The 22,049-nt window shown below is 43.9% G+C and overlaps 1 protein-coding gene and 1 pseudogene across 1 annotated transcript; both read left to right on the plus strand.

Annotated features, from left to right (window-relative positions):
- Positions 1 to 352: 352 nt before the first annotated feature.
- On the plus strand, positions 353 to 12,672 carry TMEM230 (transmembrane protein 230). Its single transcript, XM_028524028.2, has 4 exons — positions 353 to 479; positions 4,126 to 4,245; positions 5,533 to 5,655; positions 11,642 to 12,672. The coding sequence occupies exons 2-4, from the start codon at positions 4,147 to 4,149 to the stop codon at positions 11,780 to 11,782; spliced, it is 363 nt and encodes a 120-aa protein (XP_028379829.1). The 5' UTR covers positions 353 to 479; positions 4,126 to 4,146; the 3' UTR covers positions 11,783 to 12,672.
- LOC118496795 lies at positions 7,047 to 10,047 on the plus strand (annotated as a pseudogene).
- Positions 12,673 to 22,049: the final 9,377 nt, after the last annotated feature.

Below are 22,049 nucleotides of genomic sequence, written 5' to 3' on the forward strand. Positions count from 1 at the left end.
CCGAGCAATAGACCTGGCACCTCCAAGACTACGGAGCGTCCAAGGGGTTCGGCTTCCACTTTCTGAGGGGCACTACTACGCTCCCTGCATTGCCTAAGGGGTCAGGAAAAGAAACGGCTTACCCAGGGCCTTAGTGTGACCCAGGGGGGTGGGCACCCTAGAGACCCGACCTCTTCTGTGGAGATGGCCAGGGCCCCCAGCCAGCCCAGGCCGCGGCACGCCACCCGGAACGCTGTCTCCCCGGAGTTGCTAGCACTGGAGCAGGGCTGAAAAAGGACGTTTCCTATAAGCGGGATGAAAGGCGTCGCTCTCGTGACGCTGCTTTCCTTATGTCCCCTTCCCTTACGCAATTTCCGGCTCTGAGCTGGTCTGGGCGGGGTGGGGAGGGTGACAGTTAGGTGAGGCATGTCTAGAGCGTCTCAGCTTCCAACGGCGAACGAGCTGTCGGCGGCGCGCGGACGACTTGGTGCAGCGCTCGGGTAAGTGGTGCCAATGCTGGTGCGGGCGCAGAAGTGGCCCTTCAGACTCACGGCCTGGCGGGGACTACGCTCCCAACCCAAGTCAAGCCCCGAGCCCTCCATGTGGAGTGTTTGCCCGCCTCGCCAAGGCTAGCCTCTTTCCAGAAACCAGTTTTGTTTGTTTTCTGTCTCAATTTGCGTCGGTTCTTCCTTCTCTTCCTGGCGAGGTCTGGAGTCAGGCAGGAAAGTAGTGTGTGTGCAGATGTGTAGTGCCAGGCACTGTGCTAAGTGATGCTGATTCTTTTGAAATTCTTGCAACATTTAGGTGCAGGGGGACTTTGGAGTTGCAGTGGAGCTGGGAAAAAAGCCTGTTGGAACTGCAAAAATATCGATTCCCATACTTGCTTTCTCCTCTTTTAGAATTCTCATGCCTTGCCACCAATAAGCCTTCTTCCCCTCCACTCTCCCTCATGCCCTGCGCTTTTTTGTTTTGATGCGGGTATGTGAATAGTTAACGGCAAAGTCCAAAACTTGTTCTTAAAAAGACTAATACAAATCAGAGGTGATTAAGTGCCATTGTAAATCCTCTCATATGGGTAGTTTGGACTTTAAGTTTTATAGAATTAAATTTATTGCCAATTAATCAGATCACAACATTTGAAAACCTAGTATTTGCACTGACTGGTGTGGCTCAGTAGGTTGGCGATCTTCCGGCAAACCGAAAGGTCCTTGGGTTTGATTCCTGATCAGAGAGAGCACTTCCCTGGGCTATGAGCCAGGTCCTCGGTTGGGGGCGTGAGAATGGCAACCGATGTTTCTCCCCGCCCCCTCCCTGCTTCCCCTCTCTAAAAATACTTAAATTAAAATAAAATAAAATAAACCCTAGTATTTGACTCAGTTTAATCTAACCCTTTGTTTTAAAAAAAAAATAGGCCAAGTGGAGTCACTTTTGCTAAGCCATGTCACGAACCCAAAACTTAATAACTAACCTAATTGCAGTTTCATCCCCTGTTTCTGCCTATAAAAACCTTCCAATTTCTACAACGCCTCAGCTCCCTTTCGGTTACTAGATGGGATGCTGCCTGATTCATCAATAGAATAATAAAGCCAATTAGATTTTCAAATTTACTTAGTTGAGTTTTGTTCTTTAACACCTTTTAGGATGGCATATAAATTAGCATTCTCTTTTTTCAATACTTGATATCTAAACCACTAATTACTAAAAAGGGACATGAGCATTTATCACCAATTCCTATATAATGCTAGTTATTTTAGGTTGAATGCAGGCCATTCAAAACAACTCATTAATATATGGGATTAAGTCCACCTAACCAGCACTAACTGCAGTTGTTATATTGATGATTATTTGTAAAATGTTATACCAGAGGAAAGCCTTTTTTTAATTTTTGTTCCCCTTATTGAAATACTTAATTTTCTTTATTTTTTTATTTACTTTTTTAAACACACAAAAAACATTTTATTTATTTTTAGAGAGAAGGAAAGGGAGAGAGAAAGACCAATGCATGGTTGCCTCTTGCATGCTCCCCCCTACCCGCCCCCGCACTGGGGATCTGGTCCATAACTCAGGCATGTGCCCTGACCAGGAATCGAACCAGCAACTCCTTGGTTCGCAGGCTGGTGCTCAATCCACTGAGCCACATCAGCCAGGGTTTAATTTTCTCTTTTAAAAGATATGTTTCACTTTTAGAAATCAAACAGCTTCATGATCAAAATAAATTTACTACTTTTCATTTATACAACTGGTTTTATGGAGGAAAAGCACACAAAATATTTTTAATTTTAAATCATTTTTAATGTTTCAATTACATTTGACATACATTATTATATAGTTCCAGTTGTATACCCCAGTAATTAGACATTACACAATTTACTAAGTAATCATCCCAATAAATGTTGCACCCATCTGACATTATACATAGTTATTGAAATATTATTGACTGTGTTCCCTATGCTGTACTTTACATCCCATGTTGTTCTGTAACAAGTGGTATTAATACTACTTAATCCCTTCACCTTTTTCACTCATCCGCCAGCCCTGCTCCCATCTGGCAACTGTCAAAATGTTCTCTGTCCCTATGACTATGACTCTTTCTGTTCTGCTTGTTTATTTTGTTTTTAAGATTCAATTGTTAATATGTATTTATTGCCATTTTATTTCCCATATTTTTCATATTTTTTATCTTTTTTTCTTCTTAAAGAAGACCCTTTTACATTTCATATAATACTGGTTTGGTGGTGAACTCCTTTAGCTTTCTCTTGTCTGGGAAGCTCTCTTTTAAAAAAAATATTTTATTTATTTATTTTTAGACAGAGGGGAAGGGAGGGAGAAAGGGAGAGAAACATCAATGTGTGATTGCCTCTTGTATGCATCCTACTGGAGACCTGGCCTGCAACCCAGTCATGTACCCTGGCTGGGAATAGAACCAGTAACCCTTTGGTTTACAGGCTGGCACTCAATCCACTGAGCCACACCAGTCGGAGCTAGTTTGTTTTTGTTTTTTGTTTTGTTTTTTTTCTGGCGTTTTGTTCTGTTCTTTCATTTACCATGTTTCTTCATCTCCTAATTTGGGCAGACTACCTGTGTTTGTGTCTAAGTATTAGGTAGAGCTGCTGTGTCTCCCAGGCTTGGTAGGGTTGCCTAATGTAGTAGGTGTCCTGTAGGGTCCAATGGCACAGCCTCCCCTTTCACCCAAACTGGGCACTCCAAGTGTGACCCTCATGTGGGCTATGTACACCCTCCTCTTGTAGTTGAGCCTTGATTGCTGCTGACATGTCAGTGGGAGGGATTTACCTTCAGGCTGATCAGTTGCAATGACTGGCTGTGACTACCCATACACCGAAAGCAGCTGTGCAGGGGCCCCCTCCACAGAGCAGGACTTACTTTAGCAGGTCTCTGGTACTCACTGAGTCTACCCCTTGAGTGTGTCACTTGTGGAGATGGTTGGGTGGTGGTGCTTCAACATGGTCAGAAGCTGTCCACTGAGTGCACTGGCTCTGGGGCCTCCTGGGAGGTGCAAGCCAAAGTCAGCTACCACCTGTGTTCTGCCTGGGGCCACTCAGCATGAGCTACAAAGAGATCTGCAGATGGCTGCTACTTGTGCTGGGCTTGGAGGTGCCGACATGGGGCAAGCTGTGAACCAAGTCCTGTGAATCCATTGGGGAAACAGGCAAAATGTTGACACAAATGTTATTCCCCACCCTCTCTATCCTTCCTCCCTGGCAAATAAGAGAATCACTTGAGTATATGCTCCTTTTCCTTTTTTTCTGAAACAAGGAAAAGAGACAAACAATACTATGGACTTTGGTGTCAGATGAACCTGGATTTAAATCAACACTTTCCACCCTCTGTGACTTTGGAAAAATTAGAAGGCAGGGTAACATTGGAGGCAAGATAAACATGATTTCTGGTTCTTGGCCAATGTCTTGACTCTCATTCTGCCAGGACAAACTAGAGTGGATATATAACGAGAACACGTTCACTTTGTTAAAAGAATTTAGGTTCTAAGAGCAGTGGAGCCTAAACTGCTGATTGCTAGTGTGTCCTCACATCCCAGAGCTCCAATACACTGCATCTGAGGGGCTTGAATTCATTGGCTAGAAAACATCATTGTTGCTTGCAGACAGTAACAGTTTTCTTTGTTTTCAGCCTGTAGCTGTGTCTGCGTGTATGATGCCATCTCGTACTAACCTGGCTACTGGAATACCCAGTAGTAAAGTGAAATACTCAAGGCTCTCTAGCACAGATGATGGCTACATTGACCTTCAGGTAAGGGCAGAAAGATGCTGATGAGAGTGGCTGGCTCTGTTTCTGATGAATTAGCAGGAAGGCCTTCTAGGTGGAGGTTTTGCTAACTGTCCCTAGGGATTAGAGGGAGCAGCAGGAAAGAAACCCAGATCCTTTCAGCCATAGCTGCAGGAGGAGGGACTTTGGTGGAGCTGTTTCAAACAATGTAAATACTGCTCCTTTCTAAGAATTTTTAGTTGTCACATCAGAGCCCAGCAATCGCAAATTTTATTTAGTTTACCTGAAAAATAATCAGACTGTGTTGTGTTAGGTAGAGCTTTTTTAAGGATTGTGTCATTGGTTTGTTTAGAATTTAGTCAAAGCCAGTTCATCTCTTAAGGGAGAAACTAACTGCTAAAACCAGCACATTGGGGAAATCTTCCTTCTTTCCTGATGTCATGAGACCCGATTTATTAAAGGCATTCTTTGTGACAAACAGTAAATAAAGTAGAGTATTTATTAAATTTGTGTTCTACCCTAATCATTTTTTATAAAATACTTAATGACGTAGCATCTCCTTTTGCCCATTTCTCCTTAGAGCAGAGTACTTTAGGTGGAACCAGGGCCAAGGAGGAAATTGCAGGAGCCATCCTTTTAAATATAAACAAATCGATTATTCTTTGTGCTCTTTGGACCCATACTTGAAGGACAGAGATTTTTTTTTTAAACACACCTGGAAAACTTCTAGCCAGTTAGGTCAGATACAACCATGACCCAAGCCTTAGAAATTTTGTTTTTGAATCTTAACCTTGAATTGAACTTGTTAATAAGGCAGGCTACTTGCTCCATGGGGCAGGCAACTAATGCTTTAAAAAAAAGCTGTTTCTATAACTTTTGACTGTATGCTGACTTAACTGTGAAAGTCAGAAATCATTTATTTTCTTTACTTCTCCAGAGTGTGATGATCAGCCTTGAATCCCTGTAGATTAGGACAGTCATCCATGGGCCAGGCACTTAACAAATACATGTCCAATCAATGAATAACCATACAGTGTCTTTTTATTTGTAGGAAAATAGTTTTTCATGGTCTGTGGAAGGAAACTAGAACTAGAAAGAATAACATTCTGCAAGGACTCCTTGGTAGAGAAATAACTAGAGCTTCATCCCCTGCCTGTTCCTTTCCTCTCTCTCCCGGAGCTGCAATGGGTGGTAGGAGTTACTTCAAGACGCATGAAGCATTCAGATTAGTTCTTATTTTCACCCCAGCTTTAAAGTGTCTGAGCGCTGGTATTGTCATAATGCTCTTCCTTGTCTTTGTTTCTCTTCCAGTTTAAGAAAAGCCCTCCTAAGATCCCATATAAGGCCATTGCGCTTGCTACAGTGCTGTTTTTGATTGGCACCTTCCTCATTATCATAGGCTCCCTGCTGCTGGCAGGCTACATCAGCAAAGGGGTAAGCTGAAGGGTTTGTGGGAATTTGCCATGAGATCTTTAAAATGTGAACGAGGGATCTATTGTTTTATATTTGTGTCTAGTACAGCAGATTCCAGCAGGAAGAAGAAAAGGGTTTGGGTTTGTTTTGTGTTTTTTTTTAAGACTTTATTCAGTGCTAACAAAACACATGTTTCTTCCTTTGAACAACAACAAACTTCTCCCACAGTTCCTCTGAGGTAGGTGGTGGGAGGTCAGCAAATTTTCCCTCTGAGATGTTGGGCCTTTTCCTTACTCTCAGAGTTTGGAAGAGCAAAGCTACGCCCGGCATGGAGGACTCCTGAATGGTAGAGACTCTGAATGGAGTAGAATGCTATCGTGGCTTTGTAGTGCTACAGACGTACTGGTCTGTTTGGGGGGAAATGGCGAGGCTTATGAACATCTGGGACCACTGACCAAGCCAGGACTTTTGTCCCATTAATCAGAGCCTTCTTATTTTGGGTTTGATCACAGTTCCTGTTGGGCTTCATTGTGATACTTTAGAAACCTGAAGTAGTGTTTGGTGGTTCTTGGGCTGCATATAGACACTTAAACAGCGTCTAGGTTGTTTTGAACTAGTCTTGATCATAATTCATGCTTATTCTTCAACACCCACCAGGTGAGGGGATCTGTGGGCATGATTTTTGGACTCTGAAATAGTAGCAATGTCATAATAAATGGCTCTTTATGAGTTTTAAGAAATATATCTAATTTGCCTTAGTCCTTAGCTGTTTAAAACAATTATATGGCCACCAGATGTTTACTTGGTGTACAGTCTAAGTTTGAACACCTGACTTCAGGACCGTGCCTTCAGTTAACTCTGATTGCATTATGCCGCATAAGTCCCAATCGTATAGTAAGGAGTCTATTCATGATATAGCTTTTGGCTTTCGGCTCAGAGGGGGCAAAGGTGCAACTTTCTTTGGTCATCCTGAATCCAAGTTCATCCAGCATGAGCCATCTCCATCGTGCTACTGAAATTTGACCTCAAAGATCCTGAGGTGCCCCCGTGGGGAAGTTGGTGCCACGTTTGCCCTGGCTCCCTGGATCAGCCTCCTGGGTCTGTTTTCATTGTTTCTAGGTCTTTTCCATGACAGAATCAGGAAATAGGTATCTTTTAGAAAACAAGGGAAAATAATATATAGATATAAGGAGAGAAATACCATATAGATATAAAATTACAAATATTTCTAATGCAAATTTTTTTAAAGATTTTATTTTATTTTTTAGGGAGGGGAAGGGAGAGAGAAAGAGAGGGAGAAAAACATCAGTGTGTGGTTGCCCCTCACATATCCCCCATCGGGGACCTGGCCCGAGACCCAGGCATGTGCCCTACACTGGGAATCAAACCAGTGACCCCTTGATTCACAGGCTGGCGCTCAACCACTGAGCCACACCAGCCAGGGTTCTAATGCAAATTTAAGATTAGAATTTTTATATGTGTATGTCTATCCTAGTGATATTTGTATAATTACTTGCCTTATTCTCTATATAATTACTTCAAAACAACAATAGCAGTATTAAATGCTAAATATAGGAAAGCTGAATGCACAGTAAGTTTTCTTCATGAGTCTTTGAATCCTTAGGATATATGTCATTAGGGATGTAGTCAAAATCCTTTGAAAGATAAAAGAAGGAGAAAAGTAGAAAATGTAAAATAAGATAACAGACATTACACCAATCATATTCAATTGTGAGAGTTGTAGACTTTATCTTTTTTATTTTCAAATAGTTCATCTTTGGCCTGAGGGAGCCCCCTTCAATTTCTCTTTCCTTGTGTTTAAAGGAGATTTATAGATTGAGTTTAATTCTTTGGGTGAAGGAAATCTTCCTAAATTTACAAACAATGGGAAAAGTTACAAAGAAAAAGGAGGATAAATTAAACTATAAAACATTTAAAACTGTATGTAAAAACCCTAGACAGACATAGCAGTTTTGTAAAGGTGAAGTCATTCAGCACATTTACGGAGCCTCTACTACATGTTGGGCACAGCTGGGGATACGGGAATGAACAAAGTCCCTGTCCTAATGGAATTCTCCCAAAAGTGGAATCCCTCCTGATAAAAAAGACCAAACACCATTCCTCTGTCTTTGGCCTATGTGTCATGCTCATGGGATAAGGAAATAACCTGAAAGGCCAAGGAAAGCAGTGAAGTTAGTGTGGTGTTCTGTGCAGCCACAAAAAGTGAGAGACAACTAAAATATCCAGCAGTCTGGGGTGGGGGTGGGGGTGAGGTTAAGTAAAACTGTGGTACGTCCTTTACAGTGGAATGCTGCACACCATTTGTTAACATCTATTAGTTTTGGCCAGGCACAGCCTGACCCGTGGCCACGTGACCCGCACCATTGCTGCAGCCACTGTGGAGGTGTCTGCAATAAGATGAAGCTCATCATCCTGGACCACTATTCTCAGGCTGGTGAGTGGGCTGCCAAATACATCAGGAACCACATCATCGAGTTTAACCTAGACAAGTACTTCACCCTGTGGCTCCCTACTGGGAGCACCCCACCCGGCTGCTACAAGAAGCTGATTGAATACTGTAAGAATGGAGACTTGTGCTTCAAATATGTGAGGATCGCCAACATGGGCAAGTATGTGGATCTTCCTTGAGACCATCCAGAGAGTTACCACTTCTCTACATGGAAAAACTTCTTCAAGCACACTGATATTCACCCAGAAAACATCAACATTCTGAATGGTAATGTAGCCCACCAGCAGACTGAGAGTGACACCTTTGAAGAGAAGATCAAGGCTGTAGATGGGATTGAACTGTTTGTTGGAGGCATCAGCCCTGATGGACACATTGCCTTCAATGAGCTGGTCTCCAGCCTGGTGTCCAGGACCCATGTGCCTATGCTGGACATAAACACCATTCTGGCCAGGGCTGGGTTCTTCAATGGAGATCTCACCAAAGTGCCCACCGTGGCCCAGACAGCAGGTGTGGGCGCTGTCGTGGATGCTAGAGAGGTGATGATCCCCGTCACAGGAGCTCACAGGGCATTTGTACAAAGTCATCGAGGAGGGAGAGTGAACCATGTATGGACCGTGTCACGTCTGCTTTCCAGCAGCATCCCCACAGCATGACTGTGTGTGATGAGGATGCCACCCTGCCGCTGAAAGTGAAGACCCATCAAGTATTTCAGAGGTTTAATGCTTGTTCATAACAAGTTGTTAGACCCTGTGTGTAGTATCAAAGAGGAAGGAACAGAGAAAAGCCAGTTCTAAGAAACCATGCAGTGACTGGCCTGTGCTAATCCTTGTGTCAGGTACCTCACTGGGACAGGCTGGTCCTTCTGGAAATTGTCGTAAGGAGGACAGAGTTGTGTTTCTCCGATCCACTCGGATTACTGCAGACAAACAGGTGGACGAATATGCAGCGTGGAGCCTAGTCGTGGAGTTTAGCTACAGGAGAAATGACTTGCTTGTAACTAACTCTTAATCAGAAAAAGTAATTTGGGGGTTTTTAGCTTAGTTCAGCCTCTGATGCTGTTCACATGTACAACCCACCCCTGTCGGGAATTCCTGTCATTATGTGCAGATTCTCAGATGGAGGGGATAGGGGCTTGTTGTACTTGACAAAGCATCTTTAGAGAAGCTTAAGAGCCCCTTTTCTGCAGGTCTGCCTCTTATTGGAGAATGACTGCTGCAGGTTAAAGAACAAGCTCTGGATGTCTAAAACGAGTGTGAGGAGGCAGTCTCTCTGGTCAGTAACAAGTGCCATGGAAAGAAAACTGCCCCATTTCTTTTTTTTTCTCAGTTGGCCTTCCCATGAACTCTGAGGACTCCTTGGGGGAGGATTTGGGAGGGTAGGGCTAAAGAGAAGGCTTTGCTGATGAACTCAGAACCTCTAGGGACCCAGCAATATCAAACCCCTCTCCCTCAGGGACCCTCCAACACCGGGAGGAAGGAGGAAACCCTCTTCCCACCGGAGCCCTGTGTTTTTGTTCCAAGGTCTCACTATGGCTCCCCTTTTACACACTCATTAAAAGTAGACAGTCCATGGGGGCAGTGGTTACTGGCACAATTTCAGTGCAGTATTCAGCCAGGGTGATGAGGGCTGGGGCCAGCAGCTCACTTAGGAGTTTAGTCACAACACGTGAGTGACGTGTTCTGCTTCCCTAGGAGATGAGTGTCAAGACAACATGCAAATGCTTGTAAAGTTGCCTTTCCCTGAATAAAATACCCCTCCCTTCTATCCCTCTCACCAGAGGGTTCAGCATTCCAGAACATCAGGAAATACAACCCTCTCGTCCCTTTATCCTTCATTCCTGTTCACAAAACGAGTCTATTTCTCTGCCTTCTTTTACTTTCTTAAGGCTCCTCCTTCTGGTTCAAGTGGCAGCTGCCTCCGTTTCTGGTGAAGATTTTTCAGAGTCTGGCTGAGGCCTCCAAGCACTGAATTTGCTACCAGCATGTTGTCTTTACCTCTTTTTTTCTTTTAAAGATTTTTATTTATTTTTAGAGAGAGGGGAAGGGAAGGAGAACAAGAGGGAAAGAGACAGCAATGTGTGGTTGCCTCTCATGTGCTCCACTACGGGGGACTTGGCCTGCAACCCAGGCTTGTGCCCAGACTGGGAATTGAACCAGTGAAACCAGCCAGGGCTGCCTTTAGCTTTTATATGTGGTTGTGTTCAGTCCATGTTAAGCTAATAGATCAGTGGACTTGTTTACAGTGTGATATTTTCTGTTTAACTCAATGGTTAAACAACACAACAAAAAGCATTGTGATCCTGCTCAGGTGGCCCATTTTGTCGGAGCATTGTCCTAACACATCAAGGTTATAGGTTTGATCCCCAGTCAGGGCACATATAAGAATCAACTAAAGGATGCATATAATAAGTGGGGCAACAAATCAATGTTTCTCTCTTCCCTCCCTCTCTAAAATCAACAAATAAATAAAATCAACAAATAAAAAATGTAAAAACCCATTATATTAGTTCCAGGTATACAGCATGATTCAAAATTTGTACTTACTGCAAAATATCACCACCATAAGTCCAATTAACATCCACCGCCACACATAATTACACACTTTTTTGTGTGATGAGATTTTTTAAGACCAACTCTCCCATCAACTTTTGAACATACAGTACCACATTCATAACTGTCGTCACCATAGTCTACACTACATGTCCAAGGTTTGTTTACTTTATAACCAGTTGCTTTTGACCACTTCACCCATTCCCTCTACCTCCATACCCCACAGTGAAAAGCTTTTAGTAATATTTTGGCAATGTCTTATTGTAAGAGACAAAAAATAAGGCACAGAGTGTGTTCACAGCTAAAAATGTTAAATAAAGAATAGAAGCAAATACCCAAAATCTCTGTGGTTGAACATGGATAATATATTTTTGTTATAATTTTAGGTACTTTGCAGGTTTTATTTTTTAAGATTTTATTTTTTAGACAGAGGGGAATGGAGGGAGAAAGAAAGGGAGAGAAACATCAATGTGTGGTTGCCTCTTCTGTGCCTCCTACTGGGGACTTGGCCCACAACCCAGGCATGTGCCCTGACTGGGAATCGAACCAGTGACCCTTTGGCTCGCAGGCCAGTGCTCAATCCACTGAGCTACACCAGCTAGGACACTTTGCAGGTTTTAAAAAAAAAATTAGTGATTGATTGGAAAGAGAGGGAGAGAAGCACTGATTTGTCGTTCCACTTATTTATGCATTTATTGTTGCTTCTTGTAAGTGCCCTGACCTGGGTATCAAACCTGCAACCCTTGCGTATCAGGATGACGCTCTAACCAACTGAGCTACCCTGCCAGGGCAGCCCTTCGCAGTTTTTCTACAACTGATAATCAAGAGAAGAAAAAGATGTAAACCTTTGCACTAGGTAGTGTGCTACCCCAAGAAAAATACTCTGAAAAGTCTAACTTACTAATCTATGGATGGAACCCATGTGTTATTTTATTTTAAAATTTATAATTTGTGTGATACTAATGCATTTGCCTCTTTCTTCCACCAGGGGGCAGACCGAGCTGTTCCTGTCCTGATCATTGGCATCCTAGTGTTCCTGCCAGGGTTTTACCACCTGCGCATCGCCTACTATGCATCCAAAGGCTACCGGGGTTACTCCTACGATGACATTCCGGATTTTGATGACTGAACTCGGCTTTAAGATACTGAGCAGAAACTATGGCTAAAAGGATAAGGAATCTGCAGTTTGCAGATGTTTAACAAAACCATAGCCAGGTTTTATGGGTCCATCCTAAAGACTTAACTGAGCTTACAGTTAGCTAATTAGGGCATGCTCTGTTTTTCATCTCCTGGCCCTGACAAAAAGCTGACGGGTTTTTCCACAGGATCCTGTCTGTATCATGGGAGAATAGCAATGTTAATTGTATGGGAAAACAGGAGATTATTCTGTAGTAGAGTGTTGCTGCCACCACCCTTCTTGGAGTTCAGCATTTCTTTTAAATAGCCTTTTTTGTCAGTTTGTTCTTGTGGCACATGGAAGAAAGCAGTATGTCAAACTTCTCACTACTAAGTAGTTTATTTTAAATATCCAAGTATCTCATCCCCTATGCTCTAACTTCATGTTCTAATGAAAGACCCTGGCAAAATCAAATCTTAGTGTGGATGCATCTGTAATATTAGGAGCAATCAGGAATTTTCTTAAACCTCTGAGCAAGTTTTCAAAATGTAAAGACGTCCCCTGTTCAGCACTCCTTGGCCAGCTCTGGTCCGGTTCACCAATTCATTAGGCACCATATAAACCGGGTAATTCTATCCTTTATAGATTAAGATGTTCTGTATATCATGCCTTTAAGGACTGGACTTATGGCTGTTTTCCAAGGGAAAGGGTAGATAAGTGGTTGTTATTTAGAGTTTATAACCCCATTGTTAGTACCTTGTATTATGATGTCATTCTGCTGAAGATTGGAAGATTTGGCCTGGATCCTTAGGGGACTATATTGCCTTAGTTTGATTCTGTTACCTAGCTTGCAAAAAATGACTTAATTCAAAAGAAATTAAAATGTCAAAATCCAAATCCTACACTTAAATGAATTAACTTGAAACATATTTCAGAAAAGGTTTAAATGATTATATAATATCACAGATGCCAATACCCAGGACTACTTTCATTTTTAGATAACTGACATTGCAGGTCAGGCTGCTTTCAGTCATGCTTCTACTCTGGGGTGGTAGATTGCTCAACCAGAAGCCTGGAAGTGCCATTAGCTGCTGTTTAGAGGGCTGTGGGTAGAGCAAGTTTACTGGGGAAGATGAGTTCAGCTTTGGATGTGTTAAGTTTTTTTTTTTCTAGATTGTATTTATTTTTAGAGAAGAGGAGAGAGAGAGAGAGAAACATCAATGTGTGGTTACCTCTTGGGCGCCCTCTTTTGGGGACCTGGCCCACAACCCAGGCATGTACCCTGAAGGGGGATCAAACCAGTGACCCTTTGGTTCACAGGCCAATGCTCAGTCCACTGAGCTATGCCAGCCAGGGCAAGGATGTGTTAAGTTTTAAATGTCTGCTCAAAATTCAGGTGGAGCTGTTGACTAGGCAATTGCAATGTGCAAGTTTGGAGTTCGGGAAGGGAGTCTAAGCTGGAGGTAGAAATTTGGAAGTCAGTGTTGGGATATCTAAGAACCATGACGCTGGATGTGATCTCCCACAAAGTGAGTGCACACGGGTAAAAGACACTAGGGCTCAGGAAATGAGGGACCAAAAAGGGGACCTGAAGCAGCCTCCAAGGTTAGGAATGTTTGTTAATGGGAGGATAGGCTGGGGAGTCCGGCAGATTAATGAAAGTCCTCAGGCTTTGGCAGTGAAGATGTGAGGAAATATATAAAACTTTATTCTAGGCAGTGTTTGCAAAGCAAAGCTCAGGCCAGAAGGTTTTGGCCGAACCAGATTACTTGGTCCTTTTTATAAAGATAATCTTGCCAGTGGTGAGCGGGTGGGAGCAGTGAACACAAGGGTGCACGGTGAGAAGTAGGCATTTGGTTGGTGTGAGTAAACATTTGCTCCCCCACCCCATTTTCCAAGGCTCTATAATTAAGTTTCTCATATACCCTTCCACCCTTCCAGAAATGTTCTAAGTGTGTGTGTGTGTATCCTTAAAAAAAAACAACTTGGGCTCCCATTGTATAGTTTTAAAATTTCTTTTTCTCCCTATTCTGTTTTGTATAACTTTCCATACTCACAGAGATCAGCCACATGTTCTACATGTAAATTACAAGTACAGTTTACAAGCACGTGATCACTGGGTCCTAAGAGCAGAGACCATAAAAGTCAGGTGCCTAGGGCAGGAATTCTCTCTTGGATGTCCCCTGAGGAACCGCCCTTGCTGTTCTATTTGAACATTCAGGCTCATAGTCTCATTGCATTCGGGATTGTTACTGGAGTATTGTTTATTAAGTCAAAATCAGAATCCCTGTAACTAGGCATTGACAGCAATTGCATATTCTGGTGCCTTATAGAAAATATCTAGACCTTCCTAAGAATAGTGGATGTTCCTTAACCCTTTGCCCAATTTTATGCCAAGCACTTTCATCATTCTATTTCATTTTATTCCTTGTGAAAACCCCAAGTTGGGTAAGATTCTCAGGTAACAGGTTGGATATTTGCAATTGAAATTTAGGAAAAGCCTGAATTGACTCTTATCAGGTATGAAAGCCAAATGCCTTCAGGGCTGAGTAGAGAAAGAAGAGGGACGGGGACATGGACTGTAGTTGGAGGGATGAGTGTATGTTTTACCTAAAAGTGGCTTCCTCCCCTGCCCTGTACCCCTGGCTTTTATAGTGTTGGTCAAATCACATGCTCTAGCCTTGTGAGGGTTTTCTTATTTACAACAACTATTATGCCACTCAAGTCCAAAAGTCCTCCCCAATTACATCAGCTGTTCCACGTGTGATGGCAAGTCCACACCTGTTGCCTCTGGATGAACTTCACCAGGTTGATGTGCCAGAAGCATATTGACTGCTTCCTGTCTACCAGGAATCATCAGGTGCCACATGGAAACAGGAAAAGATAGGGATTGGTTAGGGAGGAGCAGACTTTGCAAACTAGTGGCCACAGACGTTGGCCTGCATTTTGTTTTTAAAAAATAGGAAGGTTCACGTGATCTCAATTTTTGGCTTTTCTTCATTACCAAGGGGCTACAACCAACTGGAGCAAGGCGGCAAAGCAGCTTTAGCTGGACAGAATTCTCTAGTTCACTGCAGTCGCCACCACTGCTCATTTACTTTTATACCCAACCTGCTAATTTTTTTCTTACACAAGGACAAAGAGTGTCTGGTGGGCCCACAGAGCCCAGCACAGTGCTGGTGATCACTTAGGTCACTACTGAATGAAGAACCAAAGTGCGGTGCGTTTCCACCCCAGGACACTTCCTTTGGGATGTGAACCGATGGGCTGGTGCCGTTTGACTCAGACTTGCCTGAATGGCTCTCTCGCACCTGCCTGGCAGTCCAGCTACTCTTTAGAGTTGGTGCTACCCAGTGAGTCAAGTCCAGTGGACCCGGTTCACAACCACCTGGCAGTCCCCTCCTCTGAGGTCCTGCGATGTCCCTGCTAGCTGGCACAGAAGGACCTGTTACCGGTGTGCCGAGGGAAGCTGGTAGAGGGACAATCATAGCCTTGACTTTCTGCTAGCCTTCAAAGACTCAAACCAAATCAAGCTGCCCCAGTTACCTTGCTCTGTCATCTAAATTCCTATCCCGGGGCTTCTCTCCCAGATTCAGTCCCACAGATTCCTGACCCCACAGGTATGCGGTTCAATCAGGGTTTAGTGCCGTGGGGGAAAGGCCGACTACTTTGTATTAGCTATAAGGTAGGAAGCAAATTGCCTGTAGAGTGGGATACACTTCACAGGGTAAGTGTGAGGATCAAAACAACTCGGGAGGGTGCTTTACTGACATGGTAAGCAGCCCTTTGAGAAAGTGAAGGTCACATTTTGACCGCAAGGAGTAGTGCTTGGAGTGAAGCTTAGGAGGAGGGGAGAGCCTATCAGTTATTCCTGAATCATCATGGCAGTTAGCCCCAGCCGAGGCAGGGCTCCGTCCTTGACAGAACCACCTGCTAGAAGGTGTGAGGAGCTCACCAGCCCCTGGACTTCCTCCTCTGCTGTGCAACTGGGCCTGGTACCTGGGCGCTCCAGTCCTTCTCTGGAACAAGAGGGGATCAAGGAGAAGGAAAGCACTCTACTGTAGCCAACACGTGGGCCACAGAGGCTCCTGCCCCAGGAGACCCTGCAGGCGAGGCCGTGAAGATGAGGTGATGCAGCTGGAGCTCCATGAGACCAGCTCTCCCTGGACCTTGTTCTTCCCTCTCTGTTCTCCCCATGGTGCCCATTTTTTACATTTTTCTGTACTTCCTCTCCTCAGTCTTGTCTCCTTGCTTTTCAAAGTGTGGTCTGTGGACCAGCAGCATCAGCATCACTGGGGAACTCCTTGGAAACGCAGAATCTTGGGCCTACCCCAGCTCTGCTCGGTCAGAACCTGCATGTGAACAAAACATCTGGAGAGTGATCCATTGCATGTCAATGTCCGAGAGGCACCCTGCACCTCCTAGTCCATTTCCTCACTTTGAGACTGGACCTCCTGGCAATCCCAGTGGCCAGGGGTGGAAGGTGCCCAGGTCCCAGGAAGGTGTAGCCCCTCCTCCATCCTCCTGTACTCTCCAACTAAAACAGTAACTCTCAGGAGCTTGAAGAAGTGTCACAGAAATGGCAAGGAAACAATTCAGGGAGCTTTATGAAGATCTTCTTTGTGAGCAGTGAGAAGTCAAAACAGAGGCCACACTGGCGGGGAAGGCCCATGGCCAGGCTGGAAGCACACGTCGGTGCTCTGAAGGCCAGGGGAAGGGAACAATGTATCATTTATGACCCAGGGAATGGCAGGTATCTTTTCTCTTGGTTTCTGTGGGAGGCAGGCCCGGTAGCTCAGGAGTTTAGCTCGCACACTGGAGGTGCTGCCTTCCCTCCCTGTCTGACTCTCTGCTGCCTCCCTTTGCTCATTCATCTCACTAACTTTAGAAGAGCCAGCTAGAAAATACCCTAGTCTGAAGGATCAAGTTTCTTGGCCAAGGTGCTAATCCTTCAAGAGGGATTAATACCTGCAGAGCTGACACTGAGACCACCACCCACATGGCCAATATCCCCCTACAACTGAAAAGATGACAGCAACAGAATCACCAACACAGCTTAGGAGGGTGTGTGGCCTGGCAGAGTTGAGAAAATGACTTGCACCAGGTGAGAGGAGTGGCCGTGACGAGCTGGGGTAAGTCCAGTCTCTCTGGACAGAGCCACAGGATCCTGTCCCTGGAGCTGTGATCTGAACATTTTAAGACCTACTGACAAAGGACTTGCTGAGAGTTCAAGTTTCCCCTTCTTGAGGATGTCCAAAAATGCCAAGTGTTTTCCCCATATAAGGGTGAATGAAACCACAGTGAGACCAGAGGAGCCGTGGACAGATGCCAGCCCAAGATCAAGGACTCCTGCTCCTTCTGAACACTGGCTAGAAGGACATCTATTGTATTTCGCTCCCAGGTGTTTGCATCCCACCTCCAGCGAGGGACCAGGGAGTTTTCCCTCTCCTTTGGTCTTATCTCATCCATTGGCAATAAAAGGAGTTCATTTATCAAAGGACAGAGATTAGGGTTTTGCAATCTAAGAAAATAAAGCAGGCACAAAGACTATAAAGTCACATAGGGTGTTGGCAGTGGGGACCCACATTTACTTACAAAGGCCCAGGGCACCGAAACTTGATACTAGAGAGCACTTTGGGGGCAAACTATCTCTTTATTAAAACAAGCCAACTTAAACATTAACCAAAAAGGTAGACCACAGAGCTTTGAAAGCAGCTCTATCTTGATACAATTAGGTCCTCCACATTTCCTAACTGTTATCAGTCACAGCTTTCATCTAACCTTGGTCTTATGTTTAGACCTTGATCTTAATTTGTCTGGTAATTCACCTTGAATTCTACTTTCAAGTTCATCCATGAAACACTTTTTGGGCACGTACTCTAGACATAGCACTTTGCTAGGTATAAAACAGGAATCATCCACTTGCCCCAGAAGTTCATAATTTACTTGAGAAAGATCCATACTGAACTCGCTAAACAAATATAATAAGTAATATTAATAAATGAGTAACTTAGAAAAATGTTGCTCTCCTGAGTGGATTGGAGAGGAATGGAGGATTAGCAGGCCGTGGAAGGGTCTGGCTGAGACAGGGCTGGTGGGAGGTGGAGGAACTTGGACTGGCCCCAAGCTGGTAATGAGGTGCTGTGGTCTGGGCACCCCCAGGCTGGGCATTGAGAGTTGGGGATTAAGGTTTCCTAGGTGACAAGTTCTAGGTGCCTAGGTCCCTCACCCGCAGCCCCCCACCCCGTTACTCACATACTGGCAGCCCCCCCCCCATTTTCTCCATAGAATTGTGTCACTTTAATTGTGTCAGTAGTAAATGTTGGCAATACTAAGAATTTATGCAAACCCTATTTAGGCAGCTAAGCCAGACACAGACCATGACTGACTTCTCACTTCTGGCACTACTTGTAGCTTTCCACGGAATGGACAACCTTGTTTTGTTTGTTTGCGTGGTTTTCTGTGTAACCGTCACTGGTTCAAACCGCGGCCATTTGTCTGTCTCCCAGCATTCCCCACACTTCACCCTGCAGATCTCTCTCCAGGGCCGCTGCCCTGCTGTCTGTCTGCTCCTCGTGGTCGCTGGGAGGCAGGGATGCGATGGCAGTGCCTTCAGCCTTCCGTATGCTGTCTGTGGAGATGCCTGGCGCGACTCTGCAGGTTTTCATTGTACTAGCAGTTTTGTCTAGATGCTCATAGGAGTTCCTTCAGCGTTCTGAAATTTCACAGTGATGTGTCTTATTGTTGCCCTGTTTTTACTTAGCACCATTACCCATTTTCCCGGGTACTCTGGGTCCTTTCAGTCTGGAAACTCGTGTCTTCTGGTGTTAGGGGATTTTCTGAAACTATTGTCAGTGGTAATTTCCTTCACTCAAATATCTCTGTTTCCTATAACCTGAAATTTTTAAAAAAATTATTATTTTTAATTTTTTAAAAGATTTTATTTATTTATTGTTAAAGAGAGGAGAAGGGGATGAGAAAGAGAGGGAGAGAAACATCAATGTGTGGTTGCCTCTTGCGCACCCCCCACCGGGCACCTGGCCCACAACCCTGGCATGTGCCCTGACTGGGAACTGAACCAGCAACTCTTTGCTTTGAAGGCCTATGCTCAGTCCACGGAACTACACCAGCCAGGGCTTAAAAATCTAACTCTTAAATTGACTTTTAGCCAATCCATTCCAGTGTGTTTCACCTCTACCCCCACTTTTAGAGGTACTTGTCATCGCCAGTTTCCTGAGTTTTGGGGGGTGGAATTCTGTATTATAAAACTGTGTTGCTCCTATGCTTCTCTGCAACCAGGATCCATCATTCTCTAGTGTTTCAGAGTAAGGTCAGAGTGGGGAGGTCCACCCAGTCTACTTGTCACTGAGCAGATGAACTGATCTCCTAGGACTGCGAGAGTCCTACGGTCTGTATCGGTGCTGGGTGAAGGGGTCCTAGCTGTCAATGCCTCAGCAAAGCAATACACAAATGTTTTCTTCTCTTTGCATCTGTGCCACAAACAGGATGGAAAGGTGAGTTACGATTTCAGTATCTAAGCCCTGATCGTGTTCTCTTGTCTCACCCAGTCCTTGTCTTTGGCCTTGTTTTCATACATCTCCTTTCTGTTCTCCTACACAGATCCCCGCCACAAGCTCTTTGCTGGTACCCATGTTCCCTTCTCCCCCAAACCCTTCCAGGGCCTCGATTCTGCTGAGTTCCCACCACCCATATTTAGATGATCTTGTATCATCGATAGTGTCGTTCCACTTGCTGCTTAACCTTCAATGACCAGTGCCCTCTCTCACTTATTATACCTGGTTCTGGGGTCTTTGCTCAGACTTCTGCTGGCTTAATCAAGTTAGGAGACCCAGGCACTACCTCACTAACTGACTCAGGTACCAAACGTGCTCAATAAATATATTAAGTCCAATTGCTCTTGAAGTTCTTAGAAACCCCTGGAATATGCAGCATCAGACCTGGCCAAGATTAGGTCCTGAGTTCAAAACCCTGTGAGTTATTGACAGTCTTCAATGACTGTAGAAGGCAACAGGTCAAGGCATGGCTGTTGGTGGTCCAGGAAGGAGAAAGCTGCATGTTGAAATCTCTCTGGACACAGCCAAGCCTGTGAGAGTATCTCTGGTCACTGGGCGTCAGCCCAGGGTTTTCCTGCCACCTGGTCATTTCCCAGGCCTTGAAAATTAATAGTTTAATTAATTTAAATATGGAATTATGTTGAGATTAAAGATCCCTCCCAATAACAGTTTGCCATTATATTCTTCCAGGAAAGAATATATGCATAAATAAAAATATGCTTTTTATAATAAAATAAATATACAATAAAAAATAAAAATAAAAAATAGATACATTTTAAACCCTTTTCATTGTAAAATATGATACCTATACAGAAAAGTACATAAAACATACATGTATGGCTTAAATAATTACATTAAAAGTGAAAACTGAAGGAAGCACCTCCCAAGACATGGGCATCTTGGAGAGATGGGGCGAGATGGGGCAGCATGGGCAGCATGGTGAGGGGTGACAAAGCAGATGTGGCCTGGGAACTGGCCGACCGCTCTATGGCTGGTAGGTTGTAACAGGAGGGCCTGAGGAGAGAATGCAGGCAGGTAAGATCTTGGAGAGCCCTCTGTGCCACGGGCAAGAGTCTAGCCTACTGGGGCTCCAGCCCTTCTCTTTACTCTCCACTCATTCTCTATATCTGGTTAATACTCCAAAGGAAGTATGACATTTCTTCTCTGCAACTCAAAGATTAGAATGGAAAACCCCAGTTTTTGATCAAGCCCATAAAACCCCTGAAATGGGACACAAGCAGACTTCTCTGGGTAAAGATGAGAAAAAGCACTTGGCTCATGAAAAGATTCAAGTGGGGGAAGGGATAGTGGGGAGAAATAGGAGAAGGTCCATCAAGGAACATTTATAAAGGACGCATGGACAAAGCCAAAGGGGGTACATTTGAGGGTGGGAGGCAGGGATGGGTGGAGCAGAGGGAAGTAGTGGGCTGAAAATGGAGACAACTGTACTAGAACAACAACTTAAAAAGATTCAGGAATAAAAAAAATGGAGCTCTTTAAATGATTATCATAAAAGTGAAAACTGAAGGAAGCACCTCCCAAGACATGGGCATCTTGGAGAGATGGGGCGAGATGGGGCAGCATGGGCAGCATGGTGAGAGGTGACAAAGCAGGAGGAAAATTGGAGGAGAGTTGCTTCCAGTAGCAGGGGAAACTTGTACAAAAAAAAAGATTCATATTCATGATGAGATTGGAGAGGCCATTGGAGGGGGCCACCTGGAGTCTGAGAATACTGCTTTTAGATGAAATTTAGGATTCAGGGGAAGACACTCAGAATTGATTATTAGGCACAACATTATGTGAAAATCTAAATCATGAGAAAGTTTAGAAGCATCACTATTCATTTTATAAGCCTAGTATAACCCTCATATAAAAGCTTGTTCAAAGGAATGTGGGTTTTTTTTTTTTTAATCCTCACCCCAGGACATGCTCATTGATTTTAGAGAGAGGGAAAGGAAGGGAGAGGAAGAGAAACATCAACGCATGAGAGAAACATTGGTTGGTTGCCTCCCAAACCAGGGACAGAACCCAAAACCTAGGCACGTGCCCTGAACTGGGATGGAACTCGTGACCTTTTGGTTTATGGGATGATGCTCCAACCAACTGAGCCACCCTGGCCAGGGCTCCAAATATTTTAAAAAGCACACACCAAAGTTACTTATGAATATTGATCTTAAAATTATAAATAAATTGTAAGATCAAATACAACTGTGGATTAAATACAGGCAAAGTCAAAGGTATATTAAGAAAATCCATTGTGTATTTATTATCTTAATAAGTTCAAGGAGAAAAATTATATGACCCATTTGATTGATGCCAAAAAGACATTAGATAAAATTCAACATCTATTCCTGATTTAATAACAAAACACATTAAATCTCTCTAGCCAACTTCATACAGCTAGATCTTAACATTAAAAAAAGAAAAACCCATGAAGAATAAATAGCAAATGCCATACAGTAAAATACCACATGCATTTCCATTAAAATCAGCAAAATAGGTAAAGGTGCTCGCTAACATTCATCATTCTGGTTAAACAAAGCAAAAGCAGACATCACTCTCAGTTAATAGATTCAAGTTTGGAAAAAGTAAGGCATTCCCGTTTTTTTCTGCTCTTTAAAATAATTCCATTGAATTTCAGTCATGATCACCATTCTGTTAGGGGATTGAAATGGACTCTGTCTTTATGAGTGTTCCTCTCCTTC

Source organism: Phyllostomus discolor, chromosome 9, assembly GCF_004126475.2.
Source record: "Phyllostomus discolor isolate MPI-MPIP mPhyDis1 chromosome 9, mPhyDis1.pri.v3, whole genome shotgun sequence".
Lineage (NCBI taxonomy): Eukaryota > Metazoa > Chordata > Mammalia > Chiroptera > Phyllostomidae > Phyllostomus > Phyllostomus discolor.

Coding starts and splice junctions, on each gene's coding strand:
- TMEM230 (XM_028524028.2), top strand. CDS start 4,147: ATGATGCCATCTCGTACTAACCTGGCTACTGGAATACCCAGTAGTAAA. Junction 4,246..5,532: donor ATGGCTACATTGACCTTCAG/GTAAGGGCAGAA, acceptor TTTCTCTTCCAG/TTTAAGAAAAGCCCTCCTAA. Junction 5,656..11,641: donor CAGGCTACATCAGCAAAGGG/GTAAGCTGAAGG, acceptor TTCTTCCACCAG/GGGGCAGACCGAGCTGTTCC.